The sequence below is a fragment of the Rana temporaria genome, chromosome 7 (assembly GCF_905171775.1).
Source record: "Rana temporaria chromosome 7, aRanTem1.1, whole genome shotgun sequence".
Taxonomy (NCBI): Eukaryota; Metazoa; Chordata; class Amphibia; order Anura; family Ranidae; genus Rana; species Rana temporaria.
In genome coordinates, this window is record NC_053495.1 from 14,027,959 (window position 1) to 14,047,176 (window position 19,218).

The 19,218-nt window shown below is 43.5% G+C and overlaps 1 protein-coding gene and 2 long non-coding RNA genes across 5 annotated transcripts in view; all 3 read left to right on the forward strand.

Moving 5' to 3' along the window:
• The window catches only part of IP6K2 (inositol hexakisphosphate kinase 2), a 54,681-nt gene that overhangs the window by 26,110 nt on the left and 9,353 nt on the right, over positions 1-19,218 (forward strand). Inside the window, exons 2-4 of one of the 2 annotated variants that reach the window (XM_040358938.1) lie at positions 13,400-13,689; positions 15,826-16,051; positions 18,368-18,540. In XM_040358938.1, coding sequence (XP_040214872.1) covers positions 13,488-13,689; positions 15,826-16,051; positions 18,368-18,540 — 601 coding nt within the window. In that variant the 5' untranslated portion in view covers positions 13,400-13,487. The remainder of the gene's footprint in view (positions 1-13,399; positions 13,690-15,825; positions 16,052-18,367; positions 18,541-19,218) is intronic. The other variant, XM_040358939.1, reaches the window with a different exon arrangement.
• LOC120945078 lies at positions 2,842-4,820 on the forward strand. Its single transcript, XR_005750538.1, has 3 exons — positions 2,842-2,868; positions 2,970-3,019; positions 3,100-4,820. It is a non-coding gene; the product is annotated as an uncharacterized LOC120945078 (long non-coding RNA).
• LOC120945077 lies at positions 16,972-18,348 on the forward strand. Of its 2 annotated transcripts, none has more exons than XR_005750536.1 (3): positions 16,972-17,632; positions 17,717-17,884; positions 18,053-18,348. It is a non-coding gene; the product is annotated as an uncharacterized LOC120945077 (long non-coding RNA). The 2 variants fall into 2 exon arrangements; XR_005750537.1 differs by having other exon boundaries at positions 16,972-17,506; positions 17,549-17,884.

The window sequence follows — 19,218 nt, forward strand, 5'->3', positions numbered from 1 at the left end:
CTCTTCCTCTCCCCGTGTGCCAAGGTCACATAAGAAGTATCTGGGTCATTTCTGTATACACTTTTTTTTTTTTTTTTAGTTTGTTGTTGTTGTCTAACTAGGGTGATTATGAAATGATATTGAATGAGTAACCTGGATATGGATAATTTCCAAAAACCAGGCAGACAGAAAAATGACAGCGGATATCTAGCTTTAATAAATACTCCCCGTGTCGTGTGACTCCTTGCAATGCCTGTCTACTCCTAGGTTGGGCTGATGGCTTCAAATATTCTGCATTTTAAAAATGGACCAAGACATTGGTGTGTCAGATTCCTTGATATATAATGTCAGTGCAAGAATATGGCATCAAATCTGGATGGTATATTGTTACAATCTAATAAAAAAAATTGCACAACACTTTTTTTTTGTCTCAGTCTTTACTAGCAAGTGTGTGCAGAGAATAATTCCACTTATTGTCTATATGGTTACAATCATTCATAAGTTGCAGATACAGTACAGACCAAAAGTTTGGACACACCTTCTCAATCAAAGAGTTTTCTTTATTTTCATGACTATGAAAATTGTAGATTCACACTGAAGGCATCAAAACTATGAATTACCACATGTGGAATTATACATAACAAAAAAGTGTGAAACAACTGAAAATATATTTCATATTCTAGGTTCTTCCACCTTTTGTAGCAGACACATCTCTAGAACTGGTAAGAGGAGACGGTGTGAATCAGGCCTTCATGGTAGAATATCTGCTAGGAAACCACTGCTAAAGAAAGGCAACAAGCAGAAGAGACTTGTTTGGGATAAAGAACACAAGGGATGGACATTAGACCAGTGGAAATCTGTGCTTTGTTCTGATGAGTCCAAACTTGAGATCTTTGGTTCCAAACCCTGTGTCTTTGTGCGACGCAGAAAAGGTGAACGGATGCACTCTACATGCCTGGTTCCCACCGTGAAGCATGGAGGAGGAGGTGTGATGGTGTGGGGGTGCTTTGCTGGTGACACTGTTGGGGATTTATTCAAAATTGAAGGCATACTGAACCAGCATGGCTACCACAGCATCTTGCAGCGGCATGCTATTCCACCCGGTTTGCGTTTAGTTGGACCATCATTTATTTTTCAACAGGACAATGACCCCAAACACAACTCCAGGCGGGGGAAGGGCTATTTGACCAAGAAGGAGAGTGATGGGGTGCTGCGCCAGGTGACTACCTCTTGAAGCTCATCAAGAGAATGCCAAGAGTGTGCCAAGCAGTAATCAAAGCAAAAGGTGGCTACTTTGAAGAACCTTTTTTTGTTATGTATAATTCCACATGTGTTAATTCATAGTTTTGATGCCTTTAGTGTGAATCTACAATTTTCATAGTCATGAAAATAAAGAAAACTCTTTGAATGAGAAGGTGTGTCCAAACTTTTGGTCTGTACTGTATAAAGACCTTATTCACGTGGATGCACAAGTGTACAGTCGTGTGAAGGGCAGTGTGTGCCCACATGGAATGCACACATGTTTTGTGCATATCTGTGCAGACAGTCCCGTTCATGTCAACAGGGATACAGCTGTCGCTCCCAGTTTGACAGCTGTGTGGTTGCAGACAGAATTTGGGAATCATGACAGACAGATATTGCCTTTTTGGGGTAAAGACTGACTCTGCTTAGAAGTAAAATATTACTCTTTGACAATGTAGGCTATATACATTTTTTTTTTGTGCGTTTTTTTTTACACAACATGCATAGGGCGGCCCATTCAATTGGATGGACCACCCTACGTTCCAAAGAAGCTCATGTGCCTTTTTCAGCTTTTCAGACGTTGAGCTTTGTATGTATTTTTACAATTCATTTGTTTTTTAGCCCTGGTTCACTTTAATGTGATTTGACATGTCAAATCGGCTGCTATTGCCCGCAATGGAGCCGTCCCAATCCCAAAAACTGACGATTTTTTAGGTGCGATTTCAATAGACATCTGTGCAGGAAACCGCACAACCATTTTCCCTCCCCAGTGTCATGTGACTCATTAGTGTTGCAAGGTCTCAGGTGTGAATGGGGAACAGGTGTGATAATTTTGGTGTTATCACTCTCACTCTCTTGTCTCTGAAATCGCCAGACTGACATGCGGGAATGAAATCGTGCGAGTTCAGATGAACTTACACGATTTCAATCCTGCGGCAGTATGAACCTGGGCTTAAAGAATAATTTCACCTTCGGGAACATGTTGCACCTGTTTTCAAGGTGGAACGTGTAACACGTTCCTGCCGCAGCTCGGCGTTCCGAGCCATCGGTGTAACGGCAGTACAGGGAGAAGTTACCCGTATCGGCAGTTTTCGTACACAGTGAAGTCGCAGAGTTCTGTGAATGAACTACAAGTTCATTCAGAATACATATTGGCCTAAATTTATGAAGAAATTAGATTTTAATTTTTTTGGATATCTTTTAGATTGAAAAGTAAAAAAATATTTGTTCAAAATTGTTGGTCTTTTTTGTTTATATCGCAAAAAATAAACCCGCAGAGATGATCAAATGCCACCAAAAGAAAGCTCTATTTGTCGCGGTCATGCAACGCTGTACCCAATCGTCATTTAAAGTAATGCAGCGCCGTATTGCAAAAACAAATGTCCTGGTCATGAAGGGGGGGGGGGGGGGGGGGGTGAACCTCTCGGAGGTTAATAATGAATGCAAGTGTGACGGCCGCTCTGTGAACCTGAAGGTGTGACAGGTGTTATTGGTGAACTCGCCAGGCGTGACGGGCGCTCTGTGAACCCGCCAGGCGTGACGGGCGCTCTGTGAACCCGCAGGTGTGACAGTTATCAGTGAACCCGACGGGCGCTCTGTGAACCCGCCAGGCGTGACGGGCGCTCTGTGAACCCGCAGGTGTGACAGGTGTTATTAGTGAACCCGCTAAGGCGTGATGGGCGCTCTGTGAACCCGCAGGTGTTATTAGTGAACCCGCCAGGCATGACGGGCGCTCTGTGAACCCGCAGGTGTTATTAGTGAACCCGCCAGGCGTGACGGGCGCTCTGTGAACCCGCAGGTGTGACAGGTGTTATTAGTGAACTCGCTAAGGCGTGATGGGCGCTCTGTGAACCCGCCAGGCGCTCTGTGAACCCACAGATGGGAATAGAACCTTATGATGCACTTGCAGGTCATTTTTATGCCCTGTTTTCCTCTTTGCTCTATTAGCCCAGCATTGTATTTCAGAATCTCACCCAGCTCTTGTGTTTTGATTCAGTTATTTGGGAGTCTGTTATTTGTACCAGTATTACGTCTTGTGTTATGGAAAGGATTCGCCATCCCCGTCTCCAGTGCCCTTAAACGAAAAGCAGATGTCTCCAGATCGGGTTTGTTGGCCGCTTCTCACAAGTCCTCTCCATTTGATCTCGTTGCTCGGCCTCAACAAAAACAAAAAAAAAGTCCGCGATTTTACGTATAATAACACAGAGTCGTTTTTCTTGCCAGGCGGTCTTGTTTTTCCTATGAGATATTAAGAGGCTTCCAAGCAGCCTGTTCTGATTTGTCGTTCTGTTTCGTACAGAATATCCACACAGATTGCAGCTGGCAAGAAGGAAGAACTTTTTATATAGTTCCATTTTATTTTTTGTCAAATATTCCACTGCTTGTATTTAGAAAGACTACACTGATGTAGTTACAATAGTATATGCAGCCATTATCTGCTCAAAGCAGGAAAAGCTGTTCTTGTTAGCTGCTTCATATTCAGCTTATCAATTCCCATTTATTTTATTATAATGTTATTAAAGTGGAACTAATCCCTCCTATCTTTACAGGAATCTGCCATCTTAGCCTTTGTTTGATCAGCAGTTGCCATGGTGCTGCACATTAAACCAGTTATTTGATTTTTAGTTTGGTTGTGAACACAAGCAACTGTGCTAGTTATCAGTGACTGCATGCCTTGAATGTTAGTGAGGAATGAGTTAAATCAATGGGTTTAGTTCTGCTTTAGAGTTCTGTTAAAGTGGAACTAACTAAAGGTAGAACTACTTGCCTTAGTTCCAATGTTCCCACGTCTGCAAAGTCCATCACTTGCGCCGGTATCTTCTTCCAGGCGTCGGTCTTTGCTGACAGCCAATCGCGGTAGTCATGTGACCATAAGCCCCGTCTGGCTCCAAGCATGGCAAACCCCTTACAGGGCCAGCGCCAAATGGGTAGCATATACTTTAATGTGGTAGTAAACTCTCATTCGTTATTTTTACCTACAGGTAAGGTTCTAATAGAGCTTACCTGTAGGTAAAATGAATATCTTCTAAACGTGCATAGTTGTAGGAGATTTTCTAGCCAGCAGCAGCCGGTGACGTCACTGGCGCATGCGTTCTGAAGGAACGGCATACCTGTGCTGTTCCTTCAGAGCTGTGTGACGTCAGCTCGGGCCCTCCAAGCAGACAAACCCAGAAGGAAGACCAGGGGAAGATGGAAGTGCCTACAGTGGTGACAGCACGCCGCTCGAGGGTTCCTTTTTCAGGCAAGTCCTTCAAAATGTATGTAATGCACAATAGCACCTTAAGGCTGTACCGCACAGGGGGTAACCTTCTTCTTCCCTTTTTTTTTATTTTAGATTATTTGCATATCTTCATAAATGTGGGAGAAGAGGATATGTAGTACACAGGTGAACTAGGCAGGGATGTAATACTGCCTGAGATTACAGTGCAGGAAGTTAGGAGCACCAGGATTTATGGGAGAATAACAGGTATTTTTTTGCAGCAGCGTTGCGCCATTGACTCCCGCGTCTGTCAATCAAAGTCAGTGAGCCAATGAGGAGGGAAAGGGGGCGGAGCCGCAGCTCTGTATCTGAAGGGACACAGGGAGCTGCGGCTTGGTTCGGGTGCTTGCTGTGGGGGCAGGAGGGAGGGGCCAGAAGTGCTGGTGAGGGACCCGAGAAGAGGGGGATTTGTGATGCTCTGTGTAAAACCACCACACAGAAACAGGTAAGTATAGACATGTTTGTTTTTTTGTCACTAAAAATGAGACTTTAATATCACTTGAAATTTTGCTTAGACATCCACTTTAACTAATCACTGAAACCAGATCCCCAAGCAGTATGTGCCCATCTCCCACCATTAAAAGCTCTGAAAGTCATAGGAGGCATGTGAGATTTGGAAGTCTTCCACCTGTATAAACTGATCAGAGCCACACAGTGCCCACAGACCTTGATATAGCCTAATGGGGTTATCGGAGTAGAAAGAAATAACCTCTAAATGCTCTTAGAGGCAGCAGACATTCTCAATCCTTTTTAACACAGAGTAACCCTTCAAATAAATGTTAGGCCTCTGGTAACCTCTGCTAGAAATGACTATACCAACATACATTTGTATGAACTGTAAATTGAGATATAAGAATAGATAATAGAATAAGGCCGGCATCACAGTGCGCAGTGTGGGTGTAGCTGTGGTTTTAGCCATGTGCCATAGAATTTCTGTTGGGTTGTGCAGTTTCTGAAAGCACACAAACAGTCCTGCATGCTGCATCTTTGGTGCACTTTCAGAAAATACGAAACCTAATAGAGGTCTATGGGGCTGTGGCTAAAACCATGGAAAAAGCACACAAAACTGCAGATACACCTGTGGCCAATCTGCAATGCAGCAGTGTGAAGCCAGCCTAAGGCATGTAGAGTGTGATACCCTGGGCTACTCCTTTTTCTTTTTTTCATCAAAATGAAACAAATATTATAATTGACAGAAAAGCAGATGTGTCCCTATATAGTGATTGTCAGAAAAGTTAGTCCTTACATTGGTGATCAGTGGGAAGAACCTTCCTTACATTGGTAATCAGTGGGAAGAATGTCCCTTACATTGGTGATCAGTGGGAAGAATGTTCCTTACATTGGTAATCGGTGGGAAGAATGTCCCTTACATTGGTGATCAGTGGGAAGAATGTTCCTTACATTGGTAATCGGTGGGAAGAATGTCCCTTACATTGGTGATCAGTGGGAAGAATGCTCCTTACATTGGTGATCAGTGGGAAGAATGTCCCTTACATTGGTGATCAGTGAGAAGAATGTTCCTTACATTGGTAATCAGTGGGAAGAATGTCCCTTACATTGGTGATCAGTGGGAAGAATGTTCCTTACATTGGTAATCAGTGGGAAGAATGTCCCTTACATTGGTGATCAGTGGGAAGAATGTCCCTTACATTGGTGATCAGTGAGAAGAATGTTCCTTACATTGGTGATCAGTGAGAAGAATGTCCCTTACATTGGTGATCAGTGGGAAGAATGCTCCTTACATTGGTGGTCAGTGGGAAGAATGTTCCTTACATTGGTAATCACTGGGAAGAATGTTCCTTACATTGGTGATCAGTGAGAAGAATGTTCCTTACATTGGTGATCAGTGGGAAGAATGTCCCTTACATTGGTGATCAGTGGGAAGAATGTCCCTTACATTGGTGATCAGTGGGAAGAATGTCCCTTACATTGGTGGTCAGTGGGAAGAATGTCCCTTACATTGGTGATCAGTGAGAAGAATGTCTATTACATTGGTTACTGGGAAGAATGCCTCCCTTAGGCCTCTTTCACACGGGGTGGACTCTTTTTTTTTTTTTTTTTGATCAGCAGGGGATCTGTCTACTGATTGGAGTAGAGCGGGCGGATGACAGGTCTGTGTCCGCTCATTTCCCTCTATTGACTGTAAATGGACAGATGGAGGAAGGTGGATTTACTTTCATGTGTGTTTTTTTTTTGTAATTTCCAAGCCATTTGGGAATCGTAGGTAGGCGGTTGTAGTCCGTTTTTCTGGTCCATAGGGGTGAATGGAGGGTCAGATCAGGTCCTGAAAAACAGGCAGGCAGAACTGATCAGACCCTTCAAGTGAAAGGGGCCTTACAGATTCAGTAGCTAAGTGAACCCCTAATGGGAGGAATTGTGGTTGACATTGGCTGTCCTAAACTGACACCTGCAGCTGTAGAATGTCTGTGTAGGTTACGCTCCACTTGTTGGAATCCTTCTCTCTAGAATGCTCTTTAAAAATGTAAAGCAAGTGCTGTGTATAAAACCTGGCTCCAGTAATGTTTTCTTGAATCCCTAATTATCTGAGGGACTCTGGCCCTGGAAACGGATTGAAGCAACAAAGCAGCCGGAAAGCTGGAATGTGTCACGTCACCGTGAGCCTGCTAATGATCTCATCTGAGAGTCAGCAGGGTGTGGCCGGCACTTGTTTCTGTTCATGTTTTCTTCTCTGCTTCTTCTTCTGTGTTTTCTATGTACTTCTAATGATCTCAGAGCGCTGTGCGCTTGCTGTGGCCGAATAGAAGCATCTGTCAGGGGAACTGTGTAACGTTTGGTTGAGGTAAAATCGGATGCAGTAAGGGGCATAGATGTTTAGATCTATGGAATTGAAATATTATTTTACAGGATTTATATTGCGCCAACAGTTCATCGCTTTACAATATAAAGGGAAACATAACAGTTACAATACAAGAGGGTTAGGGCTCTTTCACACGTCCCTTCAGTTTCTTTCGTCCGCTCCGTGGGCTCAGCGGGGATCCCTGCTGAGCTGTCGGCGGATAGGGCGGTCCCCGCACACAGTGCAGGGACCGCCCTGTCTGAGCTCCGCTCTGCCCTATGGGGAACCGGATGCAGACGGATCGTCTGTCCGTCTGCATCAGTTCCGTTCCGCCGGACGGAAGAAAAATAGGGTTTTCTTCCGTCCGAAAACCAGATCCCGACAGACGCGGACGCTAGCGGATGCTCAATCCGCTAACGGACGCGTTCCCATAGGGATTCATTACAAGTCCGTTAACGGACTTGTAATGAACGGACAGGCGGAACGGACGTCTGAAAGGGGCCTTAGGAGGGCTCTGCTCATAAGAGCTTACAATCTAATAAATATGTAGTTGCATGGAACAGATACACAGGACACAAACTCTACCTAAAGAGGTAGTAAACCGTTGGCTGTCTTTTTGTTTTTGTTTTTTTTTTCACCTGCAAGGTAAAGTCATAATGTGCTAGTGTGCATCACATATTAGCACATTATGTTAAACTTACCTGAAGACGAAGCATTCCAGCGCTGCACTGTGAATGCTGCAGACGCTTCCACATTCACCTGCTTTTCTTTCCATGTTTGCGGACTCCGGCTATGTGACTGGCCAGAGCCGCAATGACATCACTCCCGGGCATGTGCGCGGGGAGCAGCCGTTTACGGCACAGGACTAAAGAACGGCCCGGGTGGCCGTTCCTTCAAAACGCTTGCGCCAGTGAGGTCATCAGGCTGCATGTAATGTAAATATCTCCTAAATTGTGCAGGTTTAGGAGATATTTGCAGTACCTAATAAGTAAACCTTATTATAGGCTTACCTATAGGTACAAGTCAGAAATGGGAGTTTGCTCCCACTTTAATAGATCCATTCCATGCATTTGCACGTTTTATTTAATTTCAGTGTCTCAGCCAGAAGAAGTCCTAATGCTGCCTTTCTCTTCCTGGGATCTGTGGGACCCCCAGAGCTAGGGGTTCTCTGAGGGGAGAGCAGTGGCAGAGATGTACCCCAATACCACCAAAGCGTCACTACTGAAAGCGATGCTCCACACAAAGGGGGAAGCTCACTTTGCTGCTGAGAGGGCTGACGTTCTCCCGGTCTTTCTTCCAGGTTTGCAGGCTCCGGCTATGTGATTGGCCGGAGCTGCAATGGCGTCAGGAGCCCAGGGTTCCATCACAAAGCTCTGAAGGTCTACCAAGGTATGCTGGACCTTCAGAGCACATGCGCCAGTGACGCAACTGGCTGCATTCAGGGTGAATATCTTCTAAATGTTGCACGTTTTGAGATATACATTTTTACCTACAGGCAAGCCTTATTATAGAATGACCTGTAGGTAAAAATCACCAACGGGTTTCACTTTAAAAACAGGCGGTTGAGCTGCGGTTTGACCACCCACCTAGAAGATGGCATAGAACTGCTCAGGGTTGTACATGTCGTGGCAAAATACCCCCATTGTGCTCGGCAGGCAGTACCACCCCACCACACAGGGAGGCCTCCTGACCGGCAGAACACATTGCCAGCTGCTAGCGACTATTGCTACCAGCAGTAATAGAAAGTAAATAAATCCAACTGGCTGTTTGTACCCAAGTTGATCAATAGAGACCCGATCAGCCGGCCCATACATGGATCAGCCGGCCCATACATGGATCAGCCGGCCCATACATGGATCAGCCGGCCCATACATGGATCAGCCGGTCCCTGCTGAACTGCACATATTTTGGTTCATGTATGGCCAGGTTTACCCTTCTTTGCCTTGACTACTGAAGCAAACCTGCTGTTACTTTGCTCTGACTTTCTTCTTTATTATTGATCCCTGTGTATGTTTAGCTGGGTGAACCTGATAACCCTTCTAAGGAGAAGAGCTCAATTATCACAGCCGCCTCAGCAGTACTCTTCTCTTGTCAGTCTGATTGAACAGTCAATATTTAAGTGCCTTAGGTAGGAAGATAATAGTTTAGGTTCAACGGGTTTTTATAAAGCCTTGATGAGAGTTTATTGTCAGTGGATCCCCTTATAGGAGCATCATTCTCTAAATATATTCCAATAATTGAACTACAAAAAAAAAAAAAAAATGAAAATATTTTGGGGGGTGATTAGTGATTAGATAAAGCTTCAGTGGAGACACTTTTTACCCACGAAGACTCTTAGCGCCCTTTCACACAGGGGCAACACGACTCTTTTGGAGGCGACCTGAGCCCACACCACAGGGCGACATGGGGCGACTTACAAGGCGACTTCAAGTCGCCTCCAGGACAGGAGGCTTTCCAGTGGCCAATCAAACTTGAAACAGCTCTGTGGGAGGGGGGGGGTTTTCCCTATAAACTATTTTCACTTCCTGAAAATTTGCTGCAGTAAAGACAGTGATCCGACTTCTGAGGCGACTTCCATTGAAATCCATGGATACAAGTCGCCTAGAAGTCCGATTGAAGCAGTACAGGAATCTTTTCTGAAGTCGGAGCGACTTCAGTAGTGTACATTAAGACATTCACTTCAATTGCTTTTCTCAACAGTGCGACTTGGGGCGACTTCAAGTCAGATCCCAAGTTGCCCCTGTGTGATTAAGCTTCTTAGTGAGTGAATGTCCCTTCTTAGGGGGAGATTTCCTCTCACTTCCTGTTGTCTCCCTCCATTTGTAAGTCGGATGTTTGTAACCTGGGGACTACCTGTACACATTTTATTATACAATTTATATAAGCAAAATGTCAAAAACATTTGCAGAAGAAACCAATTACAGAGTGATGTGCAGCAAGAGCTGCAGACGCTCGTTTTTTTTTTTCTTTTATAGCTTATTTTTTTTCTTTTTTGTTGAGCGTTTTTGATTGGGCCTCTCTCTGCTCCAAAAGAAAATCTTGGCACAGAACCAAAAGCATTTGCAGTCACAATTTTTTGCCACAATTGTAGCACGAAATATAGATGATCCTACAGCTTTCCATAATTCTTTTAGAGAGAAAAAGAAACCCAATGTCATTTCAGGATTAAACAAATGAATATACAGTAACTAGATCAGCCTTGGCCCGAACGACTGACAAAACGGCCTACAGCGCCCTCTGCTGGTAAAATGTGTAGAAATCGGAGCATGGATCCTGGATATCTTAGCACTGTGTATCTTTTTAAGAAGTTATTATTTTTTAACAAGTAATTCAGCTAAATGCTGCATATTTTTCTGTTTTTTTGCAAAGAATTTTATTAATACCCATAGCAACTTCACAGCTTAACATTGAAAAGGATACATCATGAATGATCATAACAAAAAAATAATAATGGTGTAGCATTTTAAGAAGGACAAAATAAAAATGCTAGTAAATTAGACACGCGTTTTATTTTTTTAAAGATCTCCTCTATTGTAGCAGTAGTAAAAAAATGCATGCTATCATTTATTTCAAATACAGAAAATGTATATCATCTGCCATTATATCCCTGATGTGATATATGTTACAGAAAATAAAGTATAGTGTTCTCTGCTTGATTTTCTATTAGTTTCTTTGCTAAAAACCCTTTGGGGGGTTGTTTACTAAAACGAGAGAGTGCAAAGTCTGGTGCAGCTCTGCATATAAACCAATCAGCTTCCAGGGTTTATTGTCAAAGATTGATTGTAGAAGCTGATTGGATACCATGCACAGGTGCAACAGATTCCTAGTGCTCCAGTTTTAGTAAATCTTCTTTGTGTGTTTTGACAACGTCACCATGTTTATACTAACATTATGGGGCGATTTAATAAATAAAACTGTAGAGTACAAAATCTGGCGCAACTCTGCATAGAAACCAATCGGCTTCCAGGTTTTATTGTGAAAGCTTAAAGCGGTTGTAAACCGCATAAACTTTTTTTTTTTCCCCCAAACCTGCAATGCAAAAGGCATAATAGGCTAGTATGCATCGCATACTAGCCTATTATGAAATACTTACCTCGGAACGAGGTGTGTACCACTTACCTGGTCCACGCCGAGCAGGATGTCATCTTGCTCCGGCGTGTCTTCCGGGTATCGCCGCTCCAGCGCTGTGATTGGCTGGAGCGGCGATGACGTCACTCCCGCGCGTGCGCGCGGGAGATTTAAAATCGGCAGGGTCCGGCGATGCCGGTCCTTCAGCCGTGGAGTCCCCCCTGCGCATGCGCCGCCCGCATTGCGGGGGTAATATCTCCTAAACCGTGCAGGTTTAGGAGATATTCTCCTTACCTACAGGTAAGCCTTGTTGTAGGCTTACCTGTAGGTAAAAGTCCAAATAGTGGGTTTACAACCACTTTAACTGAACAAGCCGATGTTAGAAGCTGATTGGCTCCCATGCACAGCTGCACCAGATTTAGCACTCTCCAGGTTTAGTAAATCTCCACCTTTGTGTGTTTTAGATTAAATCGCCTTGTTTTTATTAACATTATGGGGTTGATTTACTTAAACTGGCAAGTACAAAATCTGGCGCAGCTCTGCATAGAAACCGGCTTCCAATTATAGTGCCGGTGACTTGTCGGTATGGTTCCTCTATCGAGATGGTTCCTGTAAGGACTGCGCAGGCGCAATTCTTTGCCGACGGAAATCTCCGAACCTTGGCCGGCATCCAGGCTCATTCCTTAACATCCCCGTGTATTGGAGGATGGTTAGGGCCGAGCGAGCGTAGCGAGGACGTGAGGCCGACTGGCCACTTACCTCAAATTCCACGTCGCCCTGGAGGTTCGGTGATTTCCGTCGGCAAGGATTGCGCCTGCGCAGTCCTTACAGGAACCATCTCGATAGCTGGAACCATATCGTCAGCTCACCGGTTCACACTATGCGGTGCGGGAACCTCATGCAATTTTGAACAGGAATCGCACTGCATTCCTGATCATATCACATGTGATTCTTCAGCAGTGCGGTTTGAGCCGTTGTTCTGTATGGCTCGAATCGCACCAAAAACATGCAGGACCCACCCCCCCCCTTTTTTTTTTGGCTGTACCAGAATCGAATTGCATTAAGTGTTCTCCCCCATGCAATCAGATTCTGCAAATCGCACTGCACTTTGCAACTTGATTTCAGGGTATCCTTAACTTAATGTACACCCCTGCAGCTGTTTGCGTGAACTGGTTGCATTTTGGATGTGGTGCGGAATCTGCAGCGCGTACGCGTGAACTGCCACTTATTGTCAAAGCAAAAGTTAAAAACTGATTGGCCACCATGCACGGCTGCGCCAGATTCTGGGTGCTTTAGTAAATCTGTTTTTTATGTATGTATGTGTATATAGATATATAATTTTATTTAACAATCTTTTACTTCTTTTGATGTTTAAAAAATGTTTATTACATTTACACTTTCTACTGACCAGTATATCATACAGCCACCCTGTAATGCAGGGGTGGTCTCCCAATGTTTAGCAGCAATTATTGTGCCCGCTTTATTGATTTCATTACATTTAAATGGGCTATTTACTTTTTTACTGACGTCACGGCTATTGTAAATTTCATTTTTTTTTATATATATATATATATATATATATTAGTGTTATTCCCAGACTGCCCTGTATTGCAGGTCGTGGTCTCCCATAACAGAATACCATCAAGCGTTAAGTTTCTTTGGCTGTTGTTTCACATCAACATTCAATGTTTTAGAAAGGGAAAAAAAAAACAGCTGAGAGCAGCAATGTTTTTTTTTTCCTCCACCTTCTTTTGTCTCTGCAGCTTGCCTTGGGGGCTCCTCCCAGCCTGCCCAAGATGCCTATCTGATTGGCTGGATGTCACGCAGGAGGAGCCAGCGAGATTGTTTTTCTTCTCCTGCGTGACATCACTGTATTTGTCTCGGTGCTGCAAGCCTGGGAGCTCAGTTGAGGATTTTTCCCGTCTGAGGAGAGACTTGCCGTGGATTATGTTTTAGGAAATGATGAAAAGCTATTTATTTTTCACGCGCGGACTGAATCTCACATTTGACTAAACGAAAAGGACCTTTTTTCTTGTTGCATTTTGTTTTGACAGAGACGTTCGAAACGGGTAAGCCACACGTTAAAGGAGGACAGATCTGAGAAGCTATTTTGCGGCTCGCCCTCTCTAATGTGCAGTAACAATGAGCCCAGCATTCGGAGCCATGGAAGTGGAGCACTACGGAAAGGGAGTCCTGCTCGAGCCTTTTTTACACCAGGTCGGAGGACATTCTTGTGTCCTTCGCTTTAACGACAAGACCATCTGTAAGCCTCTAATTCAAAGGGAGCACCTGTTTTACGAAACGCTCCCTGCCGAAATCCGAAAATTCACACCACAGTACAAAGGTAGGTTCTCATTTATTTATTTTATATTTTTTTGTGGTGGGTCACCACTTTTTATTTATTTTATTTTTTTCACTGTCCTTGTATAAAATGTTTGCCATGACTTGTTTTCCTGAAGGCTCTTTCTTTTTACGAAAGCAGTTTTATGGGAATGATTTTTTTTTTTTCCATATATTTTGATTGTTGTCAGGGACAGGCTGTGATGCGCGTGTGTTGGAGATTTACGATTGGGTCTCTTGGCTGGCTAAAAAGCTTTAGAATTTAGACAGCTGTGCTTGCGGCCCTGTGTCTCCCTTAGACTGCGGTGGGTAAGTGAAACCTCAGGAGACCAGCGTTTTTAAAACAACCTGGTCCCGTTTCCTTTCTCTTTCTCTCTCCCAATTTTATTCTCCTACTTTTCTTCTCTGGCTGCCGAAAAGAGGTTGGTTTTAGGTGGAAAAAAATCCACATTTATTTTTCTTTTTTTAACTTCGATTTACTTGAGTTTTGGTTAAACTGTTATGGTAACGAAAAAAAAAAAAGCTGCACAGGCCGAGTATTTCCTGTACCTTCTACATACTTTCCCTTTCAGAGGAAATGAAAATGTATTTTTGGATTAAAGGATTGCAGCAAACTCCCTCGGAGTGAGTCACCTCAAGTAAGCAAGTGGAGTTCCCGCTACGAGGGCTATGCGCTCCAGAGTCAGTATTCTTTGTTCCTGAGTAATAACGTTAATTGCAGGTGATTCAGAGATTTGGGATATGGCCATTTTTTTTTATTATTATAATATATTCGCTACACAATGCTGCTGGGGTGTCCTTACCAGCCGTACAGTCCTGTCTTTTGAACATGGAACAGGTAAACAGGGTGGTACAGGTATGGAGTCACTGCACTATTTATTGCAAACAAACACACGGGTAAGCAGCCATGACTTTAAAATGTTACCGTAAAAAACGTATAAGCTGTGTTTTTTTTTTTTTTTCCCCCATTATTTTTTTCTTTTATTAATTTTTTCTCTGGTGTTCTAGTTTGTGATTATGGTGGAGAGTAGGAAAACGGCTCCACACAGTCCTGACTTTCCTCGGCGATAAAGCTGAAAGCTGTTTGCTAGTTGCCGTCTACAATTTTTTTTTTTTAACCCTTAGCCCTTCCATTTGTGCTTGAAAGCAGCCCGCTGTTGTCCCCAGCTCTCCTGTTTTTAGTCCCAGGTCCGCCTGCCCTGAGGGAAGCGAGCGACAGCAAGTACAGCAGACACTAGGACCAAAAATAAAGGGACAGTTCAGGACTATTGAGGACTTTTATGGCACTCCTGGAAAACAGCTGAATGGCTTAAAGACTAATAAATTAAATAAAAAAACAAAAACAAAAAAAAATGGGTGCACTAAAGACTACTGTACTAAGCAAAAGATGCTTTAAAAAAAAAAAAAAAAAGAGTTCACCATGGATGATAGGTTTTCTTTGTGTGTTTGCGTCCCAGTTTAATAACACTATAAATAAAGACGCTTTTCACTAATACTATTAAAAAAGTTTATAAGCTATGGTGACTCTGAATAGATGCATTTTAGGTAGTTTTTGCTGTATTGTTTGTCTATTCCCCCTGTTTTTTTATTTTGCTCCGCTTGCACATCTCCTAATCTAATGCCTTGATCCCTTCATAGTTGTGTGACATTAAATGCCTTTTTTTTATTTATTTTTTTATTCTCGCTTTGCTGCAGTGCATATGAAACACATGGTGTTTCGCTGCAAGATGTAAATAAAGTTTGTTTTACATCTTTATTTCACATGCTACCAATAAAAAGAATATTTATTTAACTTCAATAAATATTTTAATAAATGGAAATTGTCTCCTGTTATTATTTTGTCAGTGTTGTGCTTTTGTTGGGGATGTTTTTTTTTTTATTTTTATTTTTTAAATATGAAATGCTTCCATACAGCAATTGTGCCTTTTGAATTATGCTGTCTCTTCTGTGTCGGGTGTTTTTTCTGTGTTTAGCCGCTTTTTGATATCTGCTAGGTTGGCAGATCAGGTTGGGCCTGTCACAGGATAAGTGCTAAGGATTGGGTAAGACCACAAACCGCTGTCATTGTAAAACCTTTTTTCATATTAAACTTCACCTTCCACTTTGTTCTCTAAATGTGCCCTCCTCTGTGCCCCTGCAGGTGTGGTGTCGGTCAGCTTCGAAGAGGACGAACATGGCAATCTATGCCTAATAGCCTATCCCTTAAAGCGGGACCAAGACAACCTAGAAAACGTAGACTATTCAGACTGCAGCGAGCCAAAAAGTAAAGTGCTCAGGTGGTCTAACAAGAAGGCCCTCCTGCTGGAGAACGACAACCTTGCCAAGGAAAGAGTTCGACAGCACCGGAAGGAGGAGAAAATCAAGAGGTGAGCCAGTGGAAGCAGTCTATTTAGGTCCCCCCCCCCCCAATAATGGTATTTTAGTTATAGATAGAGCTTGGTAGGCGAAGTCAGCCCCTTACTTCCTATACACCTTGGGCATTTTTGGGAAAAATTTGGGCCATTTTCCACAACCCCACCAATCTTCTGCCGCCTCCTGTTACATTTTTAATCATGTCAAATAAATAAGAAAAACAAAGGGAATAGTTGGTGTCTCTTTAAAACGGGCACAACAGGTGTGCAAGACTCCAAAACTTGAAGATTGTACCAGTAGAGTGAAGTTTTCAAGTTTTTGTAATTAAAAAATAAAATAAAAATCAGGTGGTTTAATGTTTAACTTGAGTGTTGTCATTATCTAACTGGGGGGGTCTCCAAACTTCCTTAAAGTGCCAGATTACTGTCCTTCAGACTTTAGGGGGCTGGAGTGTGGCCATCGGAAGTTGAACATTTCCAGTGGTATTGGGCAATGCCTTGGGTTTGATGGTCAGAGAGAGTAAGAAAATGACATGGTACCTGTGGTCAGTAGGAGAAGAAATAGTGCCTCATTGTTGGTATCAGTTGGAGAAATAGTGCCTCATTGTTGGTATCAGTTGGAGGAATAGTGCCCTATTGTTGGTGTCAGTGGGATGAATAGTGCCCCATCACTGGTGTCAGTGGGATGAATAGTGCCCCATCACTGGTGTCAGTGGGATGTATAGTGCCCCATCACTGGTGTCAGTGGGAGGAATAGTGCCCCATCACTGGTGTCAGTGGGATGAATAGTGCCCCATCACTGGTGTCAGTGGGAGGAATAGTGTCCCATCACTGGTGTCAGTGGGATGAATATTACCCCATTGTTGGTGTCAGTGGGTGTAATAGTGCCTCATCACTGGTGTCAGTGGAATGAATAGTATTGTTGGTGTCAGTGGGTGGAATAGTGCCCCATTGGTGTTGAGAGGGGTGGGGGGGGTTAGTGGCCCATTATTGGTTTCAGTGGGAAGGACTGGTGCCTCATCAGTGGTGTCGGTAGAAATAATAGGCCCTAAGGGCTGGATAAAGGCAAGCAGAGGCCCGCATCTGGCCCATGGACCACAGTTTGGAGACCACTGATCTAATGGAGAGCATGTGGGTAAAACATTGCTACATTCTTACCCTGGTGCTAATTTGCCTCTAAATGGAATGTTATAGCTTAACAAGCAAAGCTATGTAGCAATGGTGTGATATATTCTGACTAAATAAGGCAGTGCTCAATGCTCATTAGCATTCAGTTGGCTTTGGTTTCAGTGCACTGTGGATACTCTGTATATGCTGAGATAGTTTCATGGTCAGGCACCCCAGGTGATGTGTATATTGAGAAGGTTTCATGATCCAGCACACCAGCTGGTGTATATGTTAAGATGATTTCATGGTCTGGCACCCCAGGTGGTATATATGTTAAGATGGTGACATGGTCCGCAACCCCAGGTGGTGTATACGCTGAGATGGTCTCATAGCCCAGCACCCCAGGTGGTGTATACGCTGAGATGGTCTCATAGCCCAGCACCCCAGGTGGTGTATACGCTGAGATGGTCTCATAGCCCAGCACCCCAGGTGGTGTATATGTTAAGATGATTTCATGGTCTGGCACCCCAGGTGGTATATATGTTAAGATGGTGACATGGTCCGCAACCCCAGGTGGTGTATACGCTGAGATGGTCTCATAGCCCAGCACCCCAGGTGGTGTATACGCTGAGATGGTCTCATAGCCCAGCACCCCAGGTGGTGTATACGCTGAGATGGTCTCATAGCCCAGCACCCCAGGTGGTGTAAATGTTAAGATGGTTTCATGGTCGGGCACCCCAGGTGGTGTATACGCTGAGATGGTCTCATAGTCCAGCACCCCAGGTGGTGTATACGCTGAGATGGTCTCATAGTCCAGCACCCCAGGTGGTGTATACGCTGAGATGGTCTCATAGCCCAGCACCCCAGGTGGTGTAAATGTTAAGATGGTTTCATGGTCGGGCACCCCAGGTGGTGTATATGTTAAGATGGTTTCGTGGTCAGGTATGCCAGGTAATGTTGATCTCCAGTTTCTAAAAAAAACCTTGCTGTCCACTGTCTTCAGACGTCTCTTAGAGACTTGTAGCTAAGATACAGCTGGAGTAATAATCTATTTCTGCACTTAGCAAGACCATACATTTAAGTTTATATGTTGCCCATTACTTACATTATTTTGCAATAATTCTTCTGCAGTAGTGCATTTTATCTACTACTTTGAACCAGGCTAATAGCAAAAAAAAAAGTTTTGACTATACCCTTCAAATGTCTCTTTTTTCTTTTTTACAGCCACATGCTAGAAGAAGAGTTTGAATGGTTAAAGAAATCTGAAGTCTTGTATTATAGTGTGGAGAAGAAAGGGAATGTTAGTTCGCAATTTAAGCACAATCCTTGGAGTATGAAATGCCACCAGCAACAGCTCCAGCGAATGAAGGAAAACGCCAAACACAGGAACCAATACAGTATCCTTTTCTACTAATGGCCACTTACAGTGTGTGAACCAATTTCTTACTGTTACTCTTTTGTGTCCCCATTCCCCTGTGCACTTGCGCTCAGCCTTTGTATCAAAAATACCATCCTCCTGAATCTTATTCACATCCGCAGTGTATAAATGGTTGGCATCAGGTCTCGCTGTATACAGTTTTCTAAAGAAAATCCATTTTTGTCACTGTCTGTTTTCAAAGTTTCTTACCTGGCGATCCTGTCAGTAACAGAACTTCTTTTTAAAGCTGACAGTGCCAAGCCACTGCATTGTATTTAGCAGCAGCATTGTCAGCTTGCCGCATGCACTCCTTGTTTTGGATGTTGGGTTGTCTATCGGGCAGCTTAGCGATCAGCCGAAAGAGCGTGCACAGCAGCCTAATGACACTGCTGATTGCAATGCAGCGACTCTGCGTTGTCATTCAAAAATAATCTCCAAGTAAGAAATTCGGCAATAATTTCACTAAAAGCCATCTGCTTAAAAAAAAAAAAAAAATGTGTACAATGGAGGCATGATGCAAAACATACTAAAACATAATAATAATTTGGTGTTTATGTACACTTTAGGTTCCTGCAGTCCCTCCTGACTCTTTCACATTTTTGTGGCCTGTCTCTGGACTCGCTTTAAATTGAGCCAGTCAGCCGTAAATTAACTTCTT